Source organism: Penicillium paradoxum (assembly GCF_028828445.1).
Source record: "Penicillium paradoxum strain IBT 22861 chromosome Unknown utg000004l_segment0_segment0, whole genome shotgun sequence".
Classification (NCBI taxonomy): domain Eukaryota; kingdom Fungi; phylum Ascomycota; class Eurotiomycetes; order Eurotiales; family Aspergillaceae; genus Penicillium; species Penicillium paradoxum.
Window position 1 is genome coordinate 2,606,475 of NW_026643182.1, and position 23,047 is coordinate 2,629,521.

Consider the following 23,047-nt stretch of genomic DNA (forward strand, 5'->3'; position numbering starts at 1 on the left):
ATGCTATGCTAGTACAATGCCAAACAAAATTCCCTCCAATTGTACACGAGAGTACACCCTGAATGCCCCGAAGTATACATGCCCTTGCCAGCAGAGCAAAAGAAATCCACGATAAACTAGAACCGAGAACAAATATACCTACCTTATTCCCATTTCCTCCACTCATCGACAGCCTTCCGCATCTCCTCATCAATATTATATCCCCTCGACTGAGAGATCAACAGCTCCTCCCTCCGATCAACGAACCGCCGCTCAGCCTCGACTCTCCGCTGCGCAACCGATCTCAACATCCCAATCTCGTCCCGAATAACCGCCTCCCGGAACTTCGCCCGCATCCGCGGAGAGTAAAGCTGACAACTCGCCTCCCGTGTGCGCCCAGGCCGATCCCCAGGCAAGAGCCGCATCTTCGTCGTCACCATACACGCAATGGGATGGTTAGATCGCGCAAGCGGCCAGACAACCTCATCGTAGCAATCCTCGCAGACACACATCTCCGGCAGCGAGGGGATAAAATGCCAAGTGCTAAGACTAGGTCTGTCGCGGCGACAGTCGCGCAGCACGACCTTGCGCCGCGCGTAGCTGAGGAACTCGCGCGTATCGGGCCGGCGAGTGCGCGAGGATTCGGCCTCGGCGCGGGACGCAGAGGCGTCGAGGAGATCGATGAATTTCACGAAGCGCGGGCTGGATGTGACGAAGTCGCAGACGTGTTCGCTGGGTTCTGGGTTTGGTTGGAAGGTGTCGCGGTGGCTGGGCATGAGAATGCGGACGTTGCGCGCGCAGCTGTTGCAGACGTGGAAGCCTGGGAGGTCGGTGCCGGTTTCTGGGTCGTAGATGCGGTGCCAGGTTTGTTCGGCGACGATGCGGCCTGGGCAGGAGCGGGTTCCTGGTGGTGGGCGCGTCATTTGGTACAGGAGCTCCAGGCTGTCGTGTCCCTTTTTGATCATTTGTGCCCAGGCGAGACGGGCCCATGCGTTGGCAAAGGCGCATCGTGTTTTTTGACCGGCTGGTTTCGAGAGGCTGGGGATGAAGTAGTCCCGGTAGCGCGAGTGGGCGACTTGACTCATGCAGGATGGGCAAATGTCCAGATGGGTGAGGCCCTTGAGAGTATACCAGTCTTGGTAGCCTGCCACGGCGATGGTTCGAGGACAGGGGGAAAGACCCAGGCCTACGGGATTAGGGCGCTGTGGCGATGCGGCACCCTGTCGACTAGTTGCGGGCTGGCTGGTTGATCTGTCTGGATCGAGCTGGATCGCAATTTGGTTTGGTGCAGGCTTGGTCATCTCGGGTGGTGGGCGCGAATGACGGCGAGACCCAGACATCGATCGCCTAGGCACCACTGTGACCGATTTCGCGCGGGATCGGGAGGCTGGAGGCGCTTCGTGCTGAGTTCGCATGCTCGGAACACGCCGAGGCTCCCGCGAAGACGAGCGCGATGCAGGAGCAGGAGCAGGAGCAGAAGCTGGGCCTGGAGCTGGAGGTGGCATGGATGCTTTCACGAGTTTCGGGTCAACAGACTTCACAGGCTTCACAGGCTTCACAGGCTTCACAGGCTTCACAGGCTTCGCAGGTTTGACAGGGTCGACAGGCTTCGTGTTTGTGGGAACTTGCCGAGCTTCCGGGTCAGATATCGACCCTGAGTCCTGTCGTTCTTGTCGTTCTTGTCGCTCGCGAAGCTTCTCGTCGATGCGTTCTGCGAGGGTGGGCCCATTCGCTACTTCTGCTGGTGTTGGAGCCATCGACACACGCGATTTAGACTTACGAGAGGGCGGCTTAGATGTGGTGGCTGAATCAGACAAATACCCCGAGCTCGCCTCCCGTCGAAATCGTTCTTGCATTGGTCGCGTCGACGACGGCGTATGTCTTGCACTGTTGGACCGACCTAGAGAGGTCCTAGGTGGTTGCAAGTATGTTTTGTCTTGCACGGGAGCTCGATGACCTGTACGATCCAGCGTACTCGGTCCTCGAGAGCCGTGTGAATTATTAATTATTGGCGGCCCTTGTCTGCTAGATTTGCTATCCCGTGTACGGGAGGGCGGCTTGGATTCCCGCTGTGCATTGAGCTCACGGGTAGGTTGTTGATGGGCCAGAGGTCGAGAGGGTGGGCCTCGGGGTTGGCTTGCAACGGATGGCGATGGGCGTTTTGGCCGCTCACCCGTATCAAACATGACAGTGTTTCGGATGACTGGCTCTTGAGGAGGTGGCGTCGCCGGCCCTGTACTTTCATCCGAGGACACATTCCCTAGTCCGGGCACACTGGCAGGGGAGGTGGAGGGTGGAGGGAGGGAGTCGACAGAGACCAAGATGGGATACTGATCAACAGCACCTCTTGTCTGGACACCATAGATCCCCGGCTTGTCTCCAAGTTTGGACAGGCCGTTAAGCTCTTTCGAGAGAGCCTGGGGCTCTTCCTCGACACAGGGCGCCGGGGGGTATTGTGTGCGCACACGTTGAGAGCCTCGAGAGGAAGTCATTTCTGCGAATTCGTTTGACCACACAAATAGTATGGAGTATGTTTGTTTTGTGACGTTAACCTAATGCGTTGACGTCTGGGGGAATAGCTCGGAAAGTTTGGATCATAGTATAAATAGTTCGACTTGAAAAGCAATAAACTCCAGAAAAGCAGGTAACAATAAACCTCACATCTGGAAGAGAAAAAGAAAAAAATTTCACAACGGTAGACAAAGATGCATGCTTTATGTGCGTGCGCAGCACGGCAGTGCAAGGGTATATAAGCATTGGTGGATGACATCGGGCATCAGCCTGAGAAAATAGGGCTCTGATAGGCCATTCTGTTGATTGGGCGAGAGCAAAAATACCAACAGGAGTGGCTTCAGGCCGAATACAAATCACCAGGTTAGATTGGTAGTGGAAACAGTGAAACAGACAGCCGAGTCCCCGTCATCAAAGGGGTGGCGATGGCAGCCTGTTGACCATTGGGCACGAAGTGGAACCACCCCGGGTACTGCCGTTGTGTTTCAGTGGATTTATTTAGAATTGGATGGGACAACTGGATCATTGGGCAACAAATGACGATCTTCCAGGGGCTGATGTTTGGGAACTTCAAGTCCTTGGCCTGTGCAAGGCTAATGATGGGCTTGCATCGTGTGTCAGGTGCATGAAGCGGGGGGAGATCTACTCCGTATTCTTTCCCGAAGGTTTCGTAATGCAGTCAGCGGCAGATGATTCAAAGCGAGGCGCTCCTTCGCCCTGGGCTAAGAATTGTCATGCAGACCCTGACTGGGCCAACAGGGACGTAGGTGGTGGCCGGTTCGGTCATTCATGGGGCTCCGGGTGGCTTGCATGCCAGATTTGTGCTCCATAATCTGTATGGAGTACAGGTGTACCTTGCCGTGTAGCGCCTAGAAGCGCTAGATATGTGTCATGACCTGTCTGAGAAAACAGGGCAAAACTCAAACTGTTGGATATCTTCGCTTCTCGGGGGATGGTTGTGCTGTATAAAAGTGCAACGTTGTACGTTGTGTACTTCCGACGGATGGCCCGCCGGAAATGACGTCGAATATACTTAAACAGTCGACATGTCAACTGTATTGATCCCAGATAATAAAAGCCACAGAGAGGAATTTGTGGAAGACAAATCCCTGAAACTCCACCTCAATACCAAAAGTAGAATTAATGAGCCAAAAATAACAATGCGATCTGAGAGAAAGAGCTGTGAGAGAGCAAAAAGAGAAGCCCGCGGGTAAAAAGTACGAGTCTGGAACCTTGGAACGCGACAATTCCGCCGGATCGCATCCATGGATTCGTCGATTGCGGGGACGATGACAAATGCCGATTCAGGACCCCAAACCTGACGCCTCTTTTACTCCCACGTCTGCTTTCCTGCAATGTTTCGTCCTCTTTTACGTATTAGCCCTCGACTTGCAGCACTCCGCAATCACATTGCTCCTTCCTTCGTGAACCAATTCACTCCACTCAGCACCATGTCCGTCCCAGCAACAATGAAGGCTGTAGTGGTCGAGGAGACCGGCGGCCCTGAAGTACTGCAATTCAGAACGGATCACCCAGTTCCGATCCCGCAAGCAGGTCAATTGCTGGTATGTAACAATATTTCCGGTGTCAACTACATCGATACATACTTCCGGACGGGGCTGTACGCCTCGCCTAAGCCTGAGGTCTTGGGCCGCGAGGGCGCCGGTATCGTCACCGCTGTGGGGCCTGAGACGGCTGGCTTCCAGGTGGGCGATCGGGTTGCCTGGCTGGGCACTAGTGGTTATGCCGAGTACACCGCTGTGGCGGCGGCCAAGACAGTGAAGATCCCTGAGGGCATTACCGATGAGGAGGTGATGGCGTCTTTCCTGAGTGGCATGACAGTGCTTGCTTTTTCTAAGGAGACCTACCCCGTGCAAAAGGGTGATTGGGTTTTACTTCATGCTGCAGCTGGTGGCGCTGGCTTTCTCTTGACTCAAATACTCAAGATCTATGGTGCCAAGGTCATTGGTACTGCTGGTGGCGCCGAGAAGTGTGCGCTGGTTAAGAATCTCGGGGCTGATGTGGTGATTGACTACCGCAGCGAGGAAGGCAAGGATTGGGTTAAGAAAGTCAAGGAAGTTACTGGTGGCCGCGGTGTCGATGTTGTCTACGATTCTGTCGGCAAAGACACTTGGGAGGGAAGCCTGGAGGCTGTCAAGCGCAAGGGTACTATTGTCTGGTTTGGCAATGCTAGCGGGCCTGTACCTCCGCTGCCTCTCCCGTAAGATTATTCCTTCTCTGTGATGTCTTGACTAATGATACTCATGATATTTTAATAGTAAACTTTCCCCCAAATGTGTCAAGGTTGCCCGCCCGACTCTTTTCGGCTACATTGAGACTCGGGAAGAATTCGAGTTCTACACCAACGAGCTGTTCAGTCTGCTGAAGTCGGGCCAGCTGAAGACTAAAGTTCACAAGGTCTACCCACTAGAGGACATTGCTCAGGTGCATAAGGTATGTGATCTCTTTATGTCTTTTCGGCCTGCCACTGTAATGACTGTATTCTAACCCGCCCAATAGGACCTTGAAGGACGGAAGACTATGGGAAAGCCACTCCTGAAGCCCTGAAGCGGGAAATGACTATCTTGAACAATACGAAGAAATCTGACCTAGTGCTAATATGAAACTACGATTCAAATGTGTGACTGTTGCATAGATATCCATATGAATTTCAATTCCAGTGTTGCATATGAGTAAAGAGTAAAATGATACCAACCTCAGTGAAATATTCCTTAAGACTTTCAGGGCAAACTATCAATATTTCTCTTCCATTGCACCCTCAAACCAGCTGCTTGTTTTTTTCACTTACCCTTTCTGTTTTCCGCTTTTTTTTGGATTTTTCATTTTATTCCCTTCGATAATGTTATTCTTCCGAAATTTGGATCTCTCGACCGAGTGCTTGGCTGAGCCGAGCTATTCCTCGCGCTCCTGGTCCTTTGGGACACCCTGCGCACCCGGAATTTCCGCGCCTTGGCTAGAACTTCCCAAACCGAGCTGTTCTTTGATCTTTTGCTCCCTGAGTTCCAGATCTTTGAATTGCTGTTTCAGGGGCTCCAGTTCTTTGAGTTCCATTTTCAGTTGGTGCCTGCGGAAGGACTCCTTGAACTCCGGCGAGATAGTCACCTTGATCTTTTCCGGGTTATGGAAACTCTTGATGAGTCGATCAAGTTGCTCCTTCTCGGTTCCCTCGGCGAACTTTTGGCTGGGAGGCGGCAAGCCCTTCTTAACCAGCAGCTCCAGATTCTTTTTGCGGAAAGCCTTGATTAGCTCAGGCATAGAGAGCGGCTTGTCCGGATCTTGCTCGATGAAGAAGTCCAGAGAAACCGTCTTGGTTTCTCCAGCGAGCTGCTCAACACCTTGCTCATCATGAACGGTCTTCTTTCCCTTTTCCTCCTTGGTCGATCCTTCCTTCCCTTTCTGTGGCTCCTCCAGGCCAACCAGCTCTTTGACTTCTTGCAGGTCCCAACCGACGTCCTCAAGACACTTGAAAAACTGCCTGCCGACTTCCATATCACTCTCACCGGGGGATTTTCCGAAGTTTATCTCTCGGACTAGCATGTGCAAAGTCCATTCAGCCGGAGTGGGCTCAATGGGGCGCAAGATCGATGCCTGGGCACGGCGGCGGCTGATCTCCTCCTCATCAGGGATGAAATCAACAGGCATTGGCTCCTTATAGTCCATCAACCAGTCATTGTAAAGGAACGTGTAGAAAGTCGGCAGAGCAGCCAGGATTTCATCAAAGAAGTGCTGGCCGACATTAGTCTCGAAGACGGTCGTGACAATTTTCATTCCGGGAAGGAGATGGACGAGCAAGGGCGCCTCGACGAGAAATTCAAACTGGTAGGTTGGCGCAAAACCAGCATCCCAGTCAACCTTCTCCCAGGGGGTGAGATCGATTGGGCCACGGGCAGGATCGCGGAACTCTTTGGCAATGACCCTACCCACAGGAACGAGATCGGGGCTGAGCTCGCTGTAGAATGCAATGGTCTCGATAGTTGGCTGCTCGATAGAGATGACTTCAAAACCATCGATGTCTTCAATTTCTTTGGCTGTGATTCCGTCCTTGTCGGCGAGGATCTTGAACTTTTGAGCAGTCCGATCATTTCCAGCAATTGCAATGGCATATTTGACGACTTTGCGGGCGATCTCAATGGTAAAGATTTCCTCGTCCGCAACATGCCGAACTGCTTTCCATGTATCGGAATCACCCACGGACTCGAAGTAGTGACCACCGAACAACATTGAGCACCCACGGTTGAAGCTTCCCGGACCATCATGGTGAACCAGCTGCTGGTTCATCCACAGTTCCTTAGCAGCCAGGTCGCAGGTCTTTCTGCCTTCCTCAAGATCATCCTTGTACTCGGGGCAAACATTGTGGTAGAGCAGATACGAAAAATAATTCTTGATAGTGTCCGTGCACTCCCTGATTTCCTCCTCGGTATCAGGATTGTAATGGCCCATGAAGTAAGCGCTCCTATCAAAGAATTTAGTCTGTGGCTTTTTGGAAGGACGGAGACGGGGCAAATGAGAAATCGGGATACTCACAGGTAGCCAGCGGTAACATGATTGAAAGCGACGGTGCATCCTTTCAAGTTTTCGGGGAAGATAGCCGTCATGCTGCGAGCTTCCATCGCCTCATCTTTGGTCATATCCTTTAGCTCGGAAGGTGTCACTCCCTGGCTATGTCTTGGACCAACGGTGATACGACCATACTGAAGGAACTTGAGGAACACTTTGCGTCTGTAAGGACTAAGAAGGCGCTTGTACAAAAAGCGCATGATGGCTTCACTAAGCCGACTAAAGAAACATGTTAGTGGGTGTCGAGATGCAAAAGAACAAATATCTGGGATTGCAAGGTATCTTACTCGGTAATTGGCAGAGCACTGTCGTAAAAGGTTAGATGGTACTTTGGTAAGGGAAAGACGAATGTACATACGGATCATAGACTCTCTTGTTATCCTCAAATTCCTTAGGGGTCATCGGCGCATCTGCAAAGAAAGGTTCGAAGCCCGTAGGTGCTTTCTATATAAGAGAATGTTAGACCACTGTCGAAAGAAAACAGGGTACAGGTAGGTCATAAGCTTACCACTCCCCTCTGGGCCTTGGAGCGTCGCGGGTTCTTTCTTTTCTTTGGAACCCTAACATCTAATTCCACTCCTGCAAGAACTTCTTCCTCTTTGGGATCATGTTTGAATCCAATTCGGCTCGTGTCTTTGACTGCCGCTCCATCCTTCGTGTCGGAGGCTTTTGCGATATCCTTTGGCTTTTCTTCATCGCCCGAACCCTTGGTCACCTTCTGGCTATCCTCTCCACCCTCAGCTTTAGCTAGAGCTGGCTCGGCGCTGCTACTGAGCTTCTCGCGAGCCGGACCTTGAAGTGACTTATCCAGAGGAAGACCAGCCATCTTGAAATTGTTGTCAGTATGATAGATTATCGGACACCTGATACTCCAAACACTGTTTAGGTACGGCTGAGATACTCACATGCTGGTTAGGCCCAATCTGAGTTGCCATAATATCACCGTGGTCGTCATCGACATCAAGTGCTCCCGATTTGCCAGAAATACTGCCATGACCAGAGCCAGGTTCGCCAAGAGCATCAGAGACTCGAGAAACCAGAGCAGACATATCTGAAACTGAGCCCTTTTTAAATTGTCCCTTTTCATCAGAAGATGAAGCCACCGAGGAGCCCAGATGTCCAGTCCCATCACCAGCCATGTCTTCGGGCGACATTCCTCCCTGCGGGTGAACATGAGCGGCCGGAGTATTGGTAGTCGGCATGGGGGTGTCCCCAGCAGGCACAGGATCAGATCCTCCTTCGTTCATGATGAATTGGGCTGATCAGGTTTGGAAGAGATGACGTCTGTGGATCGCAAGATGCAGAAGGAAACGTGGGAAAGGAAGAGGAAGGAGGGGGACCGATGCAATGCGATGCAGGCACCCTGACCCGCGTCACCTTGGATGCTGCTTAGTCGTCGCTTAGTCGTCGCTTAGTCGCCGGGAAGGTTCCTAGGCCACCTGAGCAGCGGGCAGGTATCCGGGGAATAGTGAACCCAAACTTGTTTGATAGCACTTTCAACGGTGAGCCCAGTCTGACGGCTGACCTAGCAGGATATGGCATTTTGAAACTCAAGTACTACTTTAACTGTATTAACTGCCTACTGCAAGTCTTTAGACTGCCCTATATTGCTTAGATTGAGGGATGCAGCGGATAGTGAATAGGGTGTTGATAGAAGCGGCTGTATAGATCGTTGGGAGGTTAGGGCCCAGGACATGGCCCATGCGTCGGGCCCGTCTGACGGTCCAATCTTGACATGTCCCTCGGAGATCACTTGTGCTCTAAATACATACATTCGACTCGGACTTGAGACTTCTTCGTTCCGGTCCGATTTACCAAAACGTTGTAAAGCTCGGGTCTACGGTGTATCTAGGTGCCACACTTGGGACTCCACTTCCAGGGACCCCAGTACTTCGCGCGTTTGAGTCATCTGGAATGCGTTGAACACAACCAAATCAGTCAGAATCCAGCAACAATGCCTTCAAAAACAGAAGGTCGGAAAAAGCCACAGCTCGGCAGCGAAGATCTGGTCCCCTTCGACCATGCTGCTGCGGGACAGTAAGTTTGTTGCCCCCCCGCTCTGTTCCTGGCTCCCCGCACAGATCAGCCCGATGGCATCGATGAGGACTTTCATATATTATTTTCAGCCAAGCTAATGGGATTTTTCGATCTTCCAGCGAGGGTGTTCGCTGTACGCCCTCAGGTGCGCTGATCGCGAAACCATGCACCCGACAGGAGATTGAATTCTACGAATCCAGCGCGCTCCACCCCGCCTTCCAGGAATTCATGCCCCTTTACGTCGGATCGCTCTCATCTTCTGGGCAACAACAACCGCTGGTAATTGCTGCTGCTCAAGAGTCCGGCGCAGTCTTTCTCCCGGAGTCCAGTGATCCAGACGCCAATTCCTCTCACCCTAGCCAACCGCCATCGGACCCTGCCGTAGCGCACCAAGCCGCTTCCCCTGCGAAAGTGGAAGCAGCATGGGTACCCTCTGGGGGCAAGGAACTTGATACTGGTTTATCTATCGTGCTGGAAAATATCGCCTGTGGGTTCCGCCGGCCAAATGTGCTGGATGTGAAGCTCGGCGCGCGGTTGTGGGCCGACGATGCGCCGCTCGAGAAGCGGGCCAAGCTTGATGTTGTCTCTCAAGAAACTACCAGCGGGAGCCTTGGATATCGCATCGCGGGTATGAAAGTTTGGACTGGCCACAACGGAGAAACCGATGCCGGCACCCGAACAGATCCGTATGATACAAAGCACGAAGGCGCAGAAGGCAAAAAGGGCGAGGTCATCGAAAAGGATGGCTATCGGCGGTACGACAAGTGGTATGGCCGCTCTTTCAACAAGGATAATGTCAAGCAAGGGTTTGAGACCTTCCTTGCTGGCGCGAAAGTGGGCGAAATAGATCGATCCAAGGCAATCGCTAAGCGATTGGCAGAAGAACTGAAAAATCTTCAGCAGGTCATTGAGTCTGAGGAGAGCCGGATGTACTCTGCGAGCGTGTTGGTTGTCTACGAAGGAGATCCAGAGGCAATGGAGCTTGCAATTGAGGAGGAACAGAAAGCCCCAGCACCTGGTTCTCGTGAGGAGGAAGAAGATGATGAGGAGTTTGAGATACCCGAAGAGGCTCTGGAGCTAGTCGATGTCCAGCTTGGTGCTGGGATGCCTCAACAGGCTATCAATATCAACATTGACCCTCAAGCCATGCAAATGTCCGCCGTGGAGGAGGAAGATGAGGAGGATGACCCACCTAAGGTCCACGCGCTGCGCTTAATCGACTTTGCACATGCCCAGTGGACACCTGGTCAGGGACCTGATGAGAACATCCTCCAAGGCGTGCGCAGTCTCGTCAAACTCTTCGAGGAACTGGCAGAGTGAATTCGAGTATACAACTAGACCGCACGTTGTTACACTTGCTAGCGACTGTTGAACGCTCAACAGTCTCGCAGCTTCAGAGCTATTGACTTCAATTAGCTAGAGTATACATATATGTATTATTTAGCAACTCTATCATTTATTTCATTTATATCATTCTTTCGTGTTGGATGCAGCCGAATCTACATGTAGAGCGGGCCGGCGATGTGGATAAAGAAATGCTGACATAATCTCGAGAGGTCGAAATCGATCTTCAACATTGCGGCATCGCAGTTGCGGACAACCTCAAGTCAAAATGTTCCCCACACGCGCCCTTTTCGGCCGGTCGGTCTGGAAAGGTGAGTCTGCTTGGATCATGAAGATTTCGATTCCACAATAAAGCATGAAAAAGAGCACACGCTAACATCTACACCAGGCCCAAACATCGTCCCGTACGTGACCTTGAACCCGAGCGGAATGGACACCATCCTCTGCCTACCATTGAAACCCAAGAGATCACTCATATTGGGAATCCCACATCTTGGATCCAAAAACTAACCCGATAACCTCCAATAGTCTCCCTCTCCCACGCACCCTCCCTCCTCCGGCCAACACACCCCCCATCCGCACGACGAAACGCGCAGCAACCATCCTCCCCAACTTCGTCGGCCTGCGCTTTGCCGTGCACAATGGCAAGACCTATGTCGACATCCAGGTGACAGAGGAGATGGTCGGACGGAAGCTTGGAGAATATGTTGCGTATGTCTCCACCTCTTTCGTTATTTTTCCCTTGCTCGGCATGGACATAAGCCGACTGGGAATTATTGTGCTATAACTGGTTGCTGACGATTTGATTTGCTTCACAGGACCCGCAAGCGCTTCACATACAAGCAGTCTAAGAACAAATAAACGATTCGCATGATCGCCTGGTGTCACCTCTATGCGCCGGGAAAGCTGCATTGCATTTCTTTTATTTTGCCATACTATGTACAGATATATCGTTGGGTTCTATGTGACATTAGTTGCTTTTGGGTTGGAGTTCAAACATACATTATTCTTTTTCCAATACGCAAACTGCGATTTAAACAGTGTAACCGCTCGTTTATCGTTCCCATACTTGGATAGGCGCATATGCCTTATTGGCCTCTTAATTCCACCTTTAACACTGTTACTTGGAGCTATTAACGCATGGGTATAGGAGAGGAAAGCATCGGGGATGGTTTAAATCACTCTATGACTACATATATGGTTTTGGTAGCACGGCATGCATAGATTCTAGTAGCCCAAAAATAAAGCAGAGAAAGAAGAAAAAAACTCCGGCCATTAGATCCACTCAGCCACCCATTCCGGACTGGAAATGCAGTCATGATCCCAGGGTCACTCAGGACCATTTGTACGCCAAAGCACCATAACCCATAAAAACACAAGGAAAAATGTGCGGGAGAGGGATGCGCAAATAGGAAAAAAAAACACCCTCCCCAAGCACAAATGACAAAGCTCTGTCGCCCCATCCATCAATCTACCTGTAGAACTCGCCTCGCTTCACGCTGACTCCATATTCCGAAACCGCCATGCCCAAATCCTCCATCGTCAATACAGTACGGCCCTGACCTGCGCCGCCGGAACCACCGCCTCCAAACCCAGGTCGCTGGATGCCGAGGTGGGTGTTCGCTTTGCCGCCCTTTGTGCCGTCACCGGGAGCTGGCGCACCGCCTGCGCCGGCCGGAGCACCGAGCCCAGATGCGGCCGCTAGACTGCCGATGGGGTTGTTGGCGGAGGAGCTGTTAGAGGCGCGGATACGGGCAAACTGGTACGAGTCTGCGGCGATGTCGGAGACGAACTTCTGCGCTGCGAGCGCGAGCAGGCGTGCCAGGTGAGGTGGGGTTTGGCCGGGGCCTGTGCCTGGGGGTGGGAGGCCGGCGAGAGTGAGGTAGTGAGCGGTGACTGCATCGGGGATCTGGAGGTTGAAGATTAGCTTCTGGTTTTTGATTCTGTTGGTTGCTTATAGATCGCAGGGATTGTATAGCTCGGGGGTCTGGGTCTAGCTCGAGCACATGTGAAAGAGCTAAATCGTGAGACAGATCGAGGATGGCTGGGTCCGTTCGTCTGACCGGAGGATGAGGGCAAACTCGGAGAGATTTTTAAGGTTACTCACAATGGGTGCATAGTCATCCATTTTGCTGAGGAACTCGCGCAAGCTTGTTTCCTTCTTGGAGGGTTCAGGCGCGGGGGCCATGGGGTCTTGCCCAGGCGCGCCGGCGTTCGCGTTCGCACCGTTCTGGTTCTCGGTATTCATCTCGATGTCCTTGTCGATGGAAGCATCCAGATCAGGCTCGGTTTTGATGTTATCTTCTTGAGACGGAGGATGCTCATGTGATCCGTTCGGGGGGTGGGTTGAGGAGGTTGCGATTGAGAGTCGGCCATGATGGGCAAATATCGGCGGAGAACCCCTGCAAGTATTTGTCCCTTTGAGATTGGGCTGCAGACTTCCAAGTACAAAGCCAATCAATGGCGCGACATACATCGGTGTACGTTCATAGGGAGAGATTCAAAGTCACACGGATAGCGCACGGGCCACCTCGGTCATCTATCTGGGACTCTCTTTGTCAACTACGACTATGTATGAACGAAGTATACATCCTTACATTGCTGCTGGACATCGTGGTAATACATTTCAATCATTTGGGTCCTATCGCTATGTACTCATACAATTGGAAAGCGGTAAAAGTAATCGTAAATCCGGCGTGTCGCAATCCCATAGTGAAACAAAGGTAATCCCCGAAGGGAACAAATCTCATGATCCCAAGACTCCGAAACGAAAGTGCAAACCAGAAGTTCATAACGAGACTGGTGGAGGAAAAGCTAAAACAAACGAGACGATTTGAAAATATGATATGATATGATATGGGAATCCTTTACTGTCCCAACTGCATATGAGGATCGATGTGGTCTGAAGTTGGCTGGGTGTGTTGAGTGTGTTGAGAGTGCTGGGGGTGCTGGGGGTGCTGATTGTGCTGCTGGGGGTACTGACTTCCGTGTACCTCCTGGCTCAGAGTCTGCATAAGGTTCTGTTCCGCTGTTTGATCGAAGACAGACTGGCTGTTGGCATCTGGTGGAAGGCTGGGCGAGGCGGACATTTCATGACCCGACACGGGGGCCCCATGAGCGCCAGCAAGAGCCATCATACCCTTGATTCCCTCCACGTGAGCTTTGTCTTCTTCGCCCTGCTTCTTCTGTCTTTCGCGGGCTTCCCGTTTGGCAGCCTGCGCGGGGGCACGAGTCTTCAATTCGCCAGTCACGAATTTCAGGTAGTATGGTACCTCGATCCCACTTTTCAAGAAGAACAGTTTCAAGTTACGGGCCTTATCTTTCAGCTGTACTTGGTTGCGATCCTTGAGAGCTTCACTGATCGTGCCACCAGGGCCAAACATGGCAAGAATTTGACTCCAGTGGGGACCCTTGACGCGGTCCAGGCCAGCCATCAAAGCATTTTCTTCCTCAGTAGTCCAGGGCCGACGTTGACTCGGAAGACCGGATTTGCGGCTAGTTGGGGAAGACTTTGCGGATGCCGCCATCCGAGCACGCTCATACAAAACCTGAGTAGGCTGTGACTGGGAATAGTGGGGTATCCCCGGCATGTATCCGTGGTTGGAAGACATGCCATTTGCCCTAGCTTGCATGGCTTGTGCTGCATTGGGATTGTATTGCTGGAAGGTGGCTTGCAGCGGGCTCTGCTGGAAGGTCAAAGGTGAGGGTTGTTGTGTTTGATAATTTCCCGGAGGAGTAGGACTGTGGTGGTACTGCTGTTGATGAGTAGGCTGTGGTTGCTGTGCAGCGGTGTAACCATGAAGATACTGGTTCTCTGGTTGGCTAGGCGGTGGCTGCTGCTGCTGTTGCGGCTGCTGTTGTTGGTGAGGAGGCTGCTGTGGTAGAGGTGACGGGCTAGCTTGAGACTGCGTCTGCTGGTGCTGGTGCTGTTGTTGTTGCTGATGTTGTTGCTGCGATTGCTGCTGAGAGCGCCGGAGGCCATGGCCCTGCAAAGCAATCTGCGCAGCTCTTGCAGCACGCGCGACAAGATCCCCATGCATGTTGCGGTCCACCGGAACTTCAACTTGTTGATTGACTGAGAATTGACCCTGGTGAGTGGTGTTCGGCGACTCGTGAGCATCGCCATTTGAACTCGAAGGCTGGCGTCCCTTGACCATTTTCTTTCCCTGGGTGACATTAGCACACGCACATAATTCAAGGGAATATAGATCTAACAAACGAACCTGTTGAGTATTGATGGCATCAAAGTTCTTACAAATGTAAGCACTAAGATCTCGGAGAAAATCTTCCCAGTGATACTTATCCGGCAAGGCATTCAGTGCTTCTTCATTATTGATGTCATTGAGAAGGATATCGCGACGAGAGGTCAGGCGGTTCACGAAATCCGTTTCAGATGGTGCCAGCTGTCGGGTACCCGGACGTCTCGCCAACAACCGCTGTTCCATGTCGTCTGGGAACAGGCTGTAGAGGAGCTGTGTACGGGTGAGAGACTTGTTATGCATGGCGGCAATGAAGGCCTGCGTCTTGAGTTCGAGGTACAAGGCACCTTGGACCTTCAGTAAACGGCCACCTTCAGGGACAAAGACATCGAGGAAATGCTCATTGAGGTCCGAGAATCCAATTTCCTGAGATCCGAAGATACTGGATACGAAGGACGCCAGATTCGCCTTGCGGATAACATCAATTTGAGAGGGATCCGTAATTTCAAGGTCAGTGGGTTGAAGAAACGAATGCTTAACGGTGTAAACCCTTTTCGTATGATCAAACAACGAACGCATGGTGGCATATGCTTGACCATTCTCGGAGTCAGGTTCTGAAACCATAGCCGTGAGGTCTTGGTAAGTATTCTTGGAAAGGAACGACAAGATTTGCGTGGACTAAGAGATTGGGCGATTGTTAGGATATGCAAATCATATAAATATAATCAGTTTAACATACCAGATTGTCCAGGATAGGAAGACTCTGGATCTTCAGGTGGGAGTTGGCCTTGAGGAAGGCAAAGCCTCTGGCTCCCGGGAAGTCATTTGACGGAGGAAGCTCCTGAGGCCCCATTGCGACGGTTTGCTCCTGACGCTCTGTGTGGTCCATAATATCGGAAATGATTGTAGCCACGTCGGAGTTGAGGCCAGAGGGATCATGCGCGCTCCCGGCCCCAGTAGGGGTGTCATGAGTGCTATGCTGAAGAGCTTCGTTCACGTGGGATTCGGTTTGCTCAACGGTGTCAATGACACCTTCTCCCAGAGCCGAGGCCAGCTCTTCTTCGATTTTGTGTCCAGGACCATGCTGATCGGCCATCAAGAGGACTTGATCGGGCAGAGAAATGTCACCGTCCGGACCATCGCCCGTGCGGCGCTTTTTGGCAGCGGGCGGCGAGCCATGTTCCTCATCGAGGGGATGGGACGGCTTTTGGTCTGTGGTTCACATTGAAATGATTAGTACCAATGGCATTGTCAATTGCATTGAGGTTAGTGGCGGGGGTTGATAGCTCTGGGTCGGGTGGTTGGAGCTGTTATCGGGAGGATCGGAAGAGGCGCGACAGAACACTTACCAATGTCGCCTTCCTCGGAGGGGAAAGGGGGAAGTCAGATGTCTCTTGGCCATCGAAAGATGGCCGCGCGCCTCGTGTTTCGACCATTTGGACGAGACACCTGGCTGGGGTCGGGGTATCAACTTCCGAGAGCAGAAATGAGGGCTTAGGGATAGGGCGCGTTTGTAGGGCTTGCGAGAGAAGGAATCGAGGGAGACGAGGATTTTTCTGCCAGGCGGCGAAACTTCGGGAAGATGAGTGGATGCGTGGTGTTAAAAGAAAATGTGCGTAGAGGATGGGGAGAGAGGAAGAGAGAAGGAAGAGGAACCGCGGATTTGGGCGGAAGGGGTGCGTCGATCACATGAATTGTGCGTTCCTTTACGCCTTGCCCCTTGTCTCCCCGCCCTCACCTTGATTCTCCTCCAAGTACGGTGCTTGCTTGAAGACAGCACTACAATATATACCTATTTTCATACATCATTAATACCTTTATGTAAATGATATCTTACATTGGGTATGCTACAATGTATGGGAATATACGAGAATATCTACTATGAGCTTTAGTTTTGCCCTGGCGATGTGTCGACCTCTCCGTATCAAGATGTTTGCTTCAAATCTCTCATCTTGAACTTAGGTGCATGTACTTCGTAGTTTTCTTGCTTCGCCACATGCCGAAAATTCTCGGCGATTGCTACGGAGTAGCTTCATCTTGATTCCGCCCCGCTTGGCTTTCCTTTCTTTCAGACAAGGCTTAGCTACAAGTTTTGGCCATGGACCGATGTAACTGATCTATATGGAGATTGTATGTATATGTAGATACACGGGTACCTATTAGCACGTCTCTCTAGGTTCATAATTCATTATCTGCAATTTGTAAAAGCATATTGGTACCATGGTTGAGGCATATAAGAAGTCTTTTCAACACGAATAATTTGTGCACGTCATCGACACGATATTGTAAATTGCTTGCAACGTTACCCGACAACCCTATGGGAAACACAGTCCTGGAAGGAGATCTTCGTTGAATTTTCATGATTTCTAACATGAAAGGTCGGAGTGCTGGTAAAATCGTATTTGATGCATCGTTTCTAAAAATCAACAGTGGTCTCGTAGAAATATATTTCTACCCTAGATAGTTGGCTTGCTGACTTCTACCGTCAACTGTTGCTCTCTATGAACCTCCAAAGTACTCCATTGATAAGTTCTGCAATATTCTGGGACTCGTCCCGGAACCAATTTCCCTGGATGCTGAATGTCGTCAAGATTCACCTTATACTCACCACCCGAAGATCCCGAAACTTTGAAGGATCTTAAGTTTTCACTGACAACAATAAAGAGCCGGCTGGTCTACTTTCTGCAGTAACAGTTTCCGAAAGCGGGTAAATTTATTCTCTGGTTCCCGGGTATCCTGGCAGGTCTAACAGCCCTAGCACTACCCTCTGGGGTCTGGACCATCGCGACCTAATGTTCTTACAAAAGAGATGTTCCCCAGTATTCTGTAGAGTAAATCAATCAATACACCCAAAACTTGCTGGTCTCCGAAGTTTGTAAGCCATGTTAGTGTACGACGGCCTTCTCATCGTGCTCCTAGCCCTGCAAGGTCCGGCTTTGGTCTCGGCCTATGAGTCCTCCTCTACGGAGAAGGTATGGGAAGTCTTTGCGTTTACTGTTTATGGAGACAGTAAGCCAAGTACCCTGGCTAGAACTTTGACGGACTATGGAGCCAACGGACTCGCCGCGGCAGCATCGGCTTTCCGCCATCGTTATATATCACCTGTTGAAGGTTCCGCAACTGGGATCCAGAACATATCTCCAATCATTTTAGACTCAAACGATGTGGATGTGCTCTCGACTACAGACCAGAGCGTCGTTGCTTCTGCTCAAGCATTCATGCAGGGTCTGTACCCACCCCTCGGCTCCATGAATGTATCGAGTAGCCAGAATGCGAATGGATCATTTGCACAGGCGCCTTTGAACGGATACCAATATCCGCGGATTGTCACAGTTGGCGAGGCGGATCCTCAGTCAATTTTCGTCGAAGGCCAGGCAGCGTGTAACGTGTACCATGCTGCCGAAGCTGAATACCGTGACAGTGAGGAGGTCCAGGACATCACGCGAGACACAGAGGCCCTCTACAGAAAAATTTGGAAGCTGGCATTATCTGGGGTCTATGATGAATCATTTGTGACTTACAAGAATGCCGTTCAAATCTCAGAGTACTTGGAGTATGAACTTGTGCACAATAATAGCTTGCTAGAAAGCCTGAACCACGCCGACATCCGCCGCGCGCGCTCACTGGCGGACCAGTACATGTGGAGCACGAACAGCCAACAATCATCCTCGAGCGAGTCTAGGTCCACCAGCAGAGCAGCCAGTCCAATTGCGGGGCAGGCGTTGGCATCGAGTATTATTGAAGCATTCAATCTCAACATTCAAGAAAATGGTGCTCGGCAGAAGATGACATTGGTGTTTGGTGGTGATGAGCCAGCCATGGCCCTGTCCTCTCTGATGGGACTCGCAAACCAGCAGCAGTCCAATTTCTTTTCCCGTCTAGCACGAGGTGGCTCCTTTGTCTTCGAGCTGTACAGCTTTGAGGACAGCAGCGAATCGTATCCGTCATATCCAGAAATCGACAATCTGTATGTCCGGTTCTTCCTTCACAATGGGACCAATGATGCTACCGAGTTTCAGCCGTATTCCTTCTTCGGACATGGCCCCAGTCGTGCATCAATCTCATATAATGAGTTCCGCTCCGAACTGGAGACATTTGCTGTGGCTTCAACCCAGGAATGGTGCCTTTGGTGTAACGCTGAATCTGTATTCTGCAATGGAGTATTAGATCAGAATGCATCATACCGAAAGAAAAAGAAGAACATGTCTCCCGCTGTGGCCGGGGTTATTGGTGCCGTCGTGACGCTTGTTGCTGTCGCAATCATAGCAGCCATTGTGTCCTTCGTGTGTGGAATTCGCAAGAGCAAAGCCCGCAAAGCAAGCCTGGGGGGATTTAAAGGTCCTGGCAAGCTCGCCAGTGATGTTGATGTGTCATTCCGAGAACCTGTATGGGAAAATTCGAAGTCCAGCAACACGGAAGCTACCCATGACCTTCCTACTGGAGTTGTTGTGCAAGGCCATGAGCGTCTAGGGAGCTGGGAAATGAGCCAAGGAAGGAAAGAGATGGAGAATGTCCATTCTGATGGTACAAAAGTCAGATGGCCTATTGATGGCGATGATGATTGGCGTATACATAGTGGTCTTCGACCAGTGAAAATCCGCGAGAGTGTATAGGTCGTATTATGTCGCCGTTGAACTAGGTAACTTTCGTTCGCGAACTTCTTGGGTTTCATTCCTGATCCCGTGGTCTTTCATCTCTGCTTCTCTTGAGATCGTTTCTTGCAGTTTTTCCGACTTTGACGCGTCCTACGGTATAGCAGACGCGTTGTGGGTGGACTTTGTCTCAATCCCTGAATAGCCTCGAGCATTCGTTCCTTCTTCTCTCTCCACCATCCCTGCGCCTTCCAACTAGATTTCCTTGAAAGCCTCATTTTTATTGAGTCTACTCGCTGTCATCATTCTAAACAGGTAAATAACCCATCTCAATGAACAAAATGAGGTACAATATCCCAACACTGTTAGCTTTGTGCCAGGATACGGGCGTGCACTGCAACTGGACTAGTCAAGCAAGACACTGTGAGTTTCCCTTTGATGACTCTCTTGATAAACATGGATTGTGCGAAACAATAAGCAGCTTATTGTGTGCCTGAGATGCACTGGTCTCCAGTATATCAATCAGGGGGACCATGGGTTTCAGGATCTATCGATCACACAATGAGGGGATCACACTGACCATTATCATAGGCAGATCAGCGCGTCCAGGTCGAAGGACTAAGTCAATTCTCTCGGAGAACCCACGAAATCGGCCGACTGGAAAGCCAGTCAGGCCGTCCCGACCGACCAAGAGTCCAGTATCAAAACCCAAGCACCAAGCTAACCCAACGCATACCAACAAGAAAATTGCACGCCCTTTATTTGCCGCTAACGACGCTGGGTTCGCTCAATTCTTGAAGAACCACACCTCCCCAAAGCACCAGAGAGTCACAGCTGGAGGGAGAATTGTTCCCATGGAGCCAGCAAGCCCACCTCGTCTTAATGGCCCATTGCCTGGCTCGAGAGAAGCAATGGATGATGACGAAGTTCTCGTTCAATCTGGCTATCATGATGATGGAATTGTTGTTGGCCATCCCACCAGAGATATGCGTGAGAACGCGTTAACCATGCGATCCTCCATTGAATTTGGGGATGCATGCCCCGAGCAATTGCCACCCGCGATCCTGTTTGGGACACCCCAAACCCAGGAGGAGGCCCAGGAACGGGCTTTTGCTTTTGCCGAATTGATGAGGTTGGATCCTACAGAATCCGAATGGACGGTGCAACAACCCTTCCGTGAATCCGAGCCGGAATCTGATAGTCAATCTCCAAATAGAGCGGAGGGAGGCTTTCCCGATGAGATCACAGTCGACATTTTTGATACCGAAGCCCTTGTGGTACGATGGACTTTGTTTGCAAGGATAATTGCGCATGATGATACCTCAATCAACATGATGATGGCGCTGGTTGATAGACCTGGCCTTTTCCCAAACATCGATTACTATCGCCGGTTTGTCAAATGTGCATGGCTCGCGGGTACTATTCTTGCGGCTGAAGCCGAATGGCAGCTGCAGAGTAAGCTTCTGGCCCATGAAAGATATCTCAGGGAGGTTAATGAATTCATCGCACTAAATCCACAAGCAACACCTGGCGATTGGTCTTATGATCTACGTGTTTGGAATACCACAGAGCGAGCGAGGGTACTTAACGCCTTGGATGAACTTGAATTGCTTAGACAGAGTGTAGTTACACCTATTGTGAACACTCCCACCATCAATCCAAGTCCCCGGAGTCTACAAAGCCCCGTTCGCCATGAGACAAATGAAAATGGCAGTTCAGGCAATGAAACGTCGGTTACCGGTAGTACTGAGACTGACCGTGCCAACATCCATCGTGGAGTTCCAATCATTGACCCACACACTGGCCATCCAATCGAATTCCAGAGGCAAATATTGACAGCAACAAACAATGCTAGGAGCAGGGATGTGTTTAGAAACTCTGGGCTTCTGCATCAAAATGATCAAACAGCTGACAATATGCCGGCGGGGGGCGATGTTTCGCTCTTTGACGCGACCAGCCCACGAGCAACCCAACCATCCGTGGAAGAGACGCATTCTGAGCCGACAGACAATGATACCACATCCTGGATCCCCCAGGAGACATGGACGCAGCCTGGCCCAAGAGATAGAGGCCTCATCAGCAACACCGTGCCTCGAAACTTCGGCCGCAATGGCCAGAATACCAGGTCACCACTGCGATCAATCACCGAAATAGACCAAGAAGGTCTCAGTGTTGAATCAGCAAGCACAGTGGCAACCGACGGAGCTCGTACACCTAGCACTGTGATTAACATGTGAGTTCTTTTTGTTGTAGATCAAATCACTTGGACAATGCTAAATCTCAGAACCGCAGCAATGAGGATGAACCGTACAACACTTCGGAAGATAATCTGCCTCAAATTGAGCAACAGATTGTTCAGAACGAATCACTTGATGAACTTGTGGGTAACCCAAATGACGAGCAACAGAGTAGTAAAAGAAGCTTCACGGCTTCGCTCGAGTCTGAAACGCACGCTATAACAGAAAGCAATGAACCTGAGATTGACCAACATATTCTTCACAGTGAATCTATCGGTGAACCCGTTTGGGGTGGTCTGGATGAGCGGCAAGATATGACTAGAAGATTACGGCTCTCCTCCCTCGAGTATGGGAGTGATTTGCTCGAATATGGAATTGCGTCTGAGAGTGGACCGGTCCGTTCGCCAGAAGAAATTGCATCTCAGGTTGGACAAGACTTCAATCCAAGTGCCTTCGCCAATTTCCCTGGTCTAGATGGCTCCAACGAAGAACGACAGAGGACAGGAGACAGATCTTTCGCAGTATTTGAGTTTGGGGATTACCAAGGAGATTCCATCGATATGCTTCAGGTTGATGTTCAGGACAACCGGCAACAGGAAGAGTCTGTGGAACAGAAAGGGGGCTCATTAGCAGAAAGTTCACAAGAGGATACGGGCCGCAGGTAAGTTGCACACGATCGTCGTTGGATGAGAGGCCAGGTTTGACATGTATTAACAGCAGTCCGGAGACATTACGCAGTACAAGCATCACTTTGACAATGGATGGTTCCAGGAAAGATGGTCCATATCGGACGATTGATGCTCCTTTATTGTCCCGGAATAGCCCTGCTCGCGCTGTCTCCAGATCGAATTCCCGAAATAGGCATGATGCGCCAGTAGGAAGTCTTAGCGCCAACGGGTCACCTATGATTTCATCAAGCTTGCAAGCTCGTTGGAGGCGGGATGCACGCATAAACATTCGCAATGCGCGTCGCTCGCGTAAGAACTCATGGAGGTTGGATAGCGCCTCGAGCGATGAAATGCCCGCAACAATCGCAAGGACTATTCTCGGTTTTGATGCACCGGACAGCCAGCAGAACACCCGTTTCTCGCCTGTTTATTTACAGTTCATTCATGTTGATGCTCAACATACTGCACCGGCGATTGTGAACACCAGCAAGATACATGCGCATGCTGAACATCGTTAATCAAAATCATTCCACACAGCATGGTTGCCTATGCCAAGCATTCCAGTTGTCTATGTATGCGATGCGTGAACAACAAGCTGGGGAGGGAAAAAAACACGAAGGCACCAAAGACACAGCGGAAAAACAACAACAAAGAGGCTTAGGAATCTCGGAAGAAACCTTGGAAGAGTGCTATTCAAGAAACACTTTACTGTATTGATATCCATCTGAATGGAATTGTATGAGTTACCCGTGCACTGCCCCTGTAAAGAGCCGTGAGTTTGGGATGTCGCCACTGCGCACTTGATTGTAACAGAATACTTGTAGGTCTGGAGTCCTCGATTATCTTTGTATAATTTTTTTGGCTCTCGGTTGGCTTCATCTTAAATGTCCTGTTCATCCGAT

At 50.9% G+C, this 23,047-nt stretch overlaps 10 protein-coding genes across 10 annotated transcripts; 5 read left to right on the forward strand and 5 right to left on the reverse strand.

The window, feature by feature from the left end:
- Nucleotides 1–143: 143 nt before the first annotated feature.
- On the reverse strand, nt 144–2,471 carry N7457_004692 (uncharacterized protein; the record flags this gene model as incomplete). The annotated part of the gene is made up of 1 exon (XM_057175737.1): nt 144–2,471. The coding sequence occupies one exon, from the start codon at nt 2,469–2,471 to the stop codon at nt 144–146; it is 2,328 nt and encodes a 775-aa protein (XP_057032784.1).
- Nucleotides 2,472–3,845: 1,374 nt separating this feature from the next.
- On the forward strand, nt 3,846–5,058 carry N7457_004693 (quinone oxidoreductase family protein; the record flags this gene model as incomplete). Its single annotated transcript, XM_057175738.1, has 3 exons — nt 3,846–4,711; nt 4,770–4,944; nt 5,011–5,058. 3 exons carry the CDS (start codon nt 3,846–3,848, stop codon nt 5,056–5,058), a joined length of 1,089 nt encoding a protein of 362 aa, XP_057032785.1.
- A 345-nt stretch (nt 5,059–5,403) lies between these two features.
- N7457_004694 (uncharacterized protein) lies at nt 5,404–7,894 on the reverse strand (the record flags this gene model as incomplete). The annotated part of the gene is made up of 4 exons (XM_057175739.1): nt 5,404–6,964; nt 7,036–7,287; nt 7,427–7,512; nt 7,577–7,894. The coding sequence occupies 4 exons, from the start codon at nt 7,892–7,894 to the stop codon at nt 5,404–5,406; spliced, it is 2,217 nt and encodes a 738-aa protein (XP_057032786.1).
- Nucleotides 7,895–7,907: 13 nt separating this feature from the next.
- N7457_004695 (uncharacterized protein) lies at nt 7,908–8,315 on the reverse strand (the record flags this gene model as incomplete). The annotated part of the gene is made up of 1 exon (XM_057175740.1): nt 7,908–8,315. One exon carries the CDS (start codon nt 8,313–8,315, stop codon nt 7,908–7,910), a length of 408 nt encoding a protein of 135 aa, XP_057032787.1.
- Nucleotides 8,316–9,022: 707 nt separating this feature from the next.
- N7457_004696 (inositol polyphosphate multikinase) lies at nt 9,023–10,425 on the forward strand (the record flags this gene model as incomplete). Its single annotated transcript, XM_057175741.1, has 2 exons — nt 9,023–9,105; nt 9,225–10,425. The coding sequence occupies 2 exons, from the start codon at nt 9,023–9,025 to the stop codon at nt 10,423–10,425; spliced, it is 1,284 nt and encodes a 427-aa protein (XP_057032788.1).
- Nucleotides 10,426–10,717: 292 nt separating this feature from the next.
- On the forward strand, nt 10,718–11,310 carry N7457_004697 (mitochondrial 37S ribosomal protein uS19m; the record flags this gene model as incomplete). Its single annotated transcript, XM_057175742.1, has 4 exons — nt 10,718–10,760; nt 10,838–10,853; nt 10,978–11,160; nt 11,268–11,310. 4 exons carry the CDS (start codon nt 10,718–10,720, stop codon nt 11,308–11,310), a joined length of 285 nt encoding a protein of 94 aa, XP_057032789.1.
- Nucleotides 11,311–11,920: 610 nt separating this feature from the next.
- N7457_004698 (putative TFIID and and SAGA complex TAF10 subunit) lies at nt 11,921–12,925 on the reverse strand (the record flags this gene model as incomplete). The annotated part of the gene is made up of 2 exons (XM_057175743.1): nt 11,921–12,392; nt 12,513–12,925. The coding sequence occupies 2 exons, from the start codon at nt 12,923–12,925 to the stop codon at nt 11,921–11,923; spliced, it is 885 nt and encodes a 294-aa protein (XP_057032790.1).
- A 391-nt stretch (nt 12,926–13,316) lies between these two features.
- N7457_004699 (uncharacterized protein) lies at nt 13,317–16,084 on the reverse strand (the record flags this gene model as incomplete). Its single annotated transcript, XM_057175744.1, has 4 exons — nt 13,317–14,615; nt 14,673–15,326; nt 15,388–15,852; nt 15,998–16,084. The coding sequence occupies 4 exons, from the start codon at nt 16,082–16,084 to the stop codon at nt 13,317–13,319; spliced, it is 2,505 nt and encodes an 834-aa protein (XP_057032791.1).
- Nucleotides 16,085–17,530: 1,446 nt separating this feature from the next.
- Nucleotides 17,531–19,261, forward strand: N7457_004700 (uncharacterized protein; the record flags this gene model as incomplete). Its single annotated transcript, XM_057175745.1, has 1 exon — nt 17,531–19,261. The coding sequence occupies one exon, from the start codon at nt 17,531–17,533 to the stop codon at nt 19,259–19,261; it is 1,731 nt and encodes a 576-aa protein (XP_057032792.1).
- Nucleotides 19,262–19,773: 512 nt separating this feature from the next.
- N7457_004701 (uncharacterized protein) lies at nt 19,774–22,663 on the forward strand (the record flags this gene model as incomplete). Its single annotated transcript, XM_057175746.1, has 3 exons — nt 19,774–21,462; nt 21,525–22,138; nt 22,198–22,663. The coding sequence occupies 3 exons, from the start codon at nt 19,774–19,776 to the stop codon at nt 22,661–22,663; spliced, it is 2,769 nt and encodes a 922-aa protein (XP_057032793.1).
- Nucleotides 22,664–23,047: the final 384 nt, after the last annotated feature.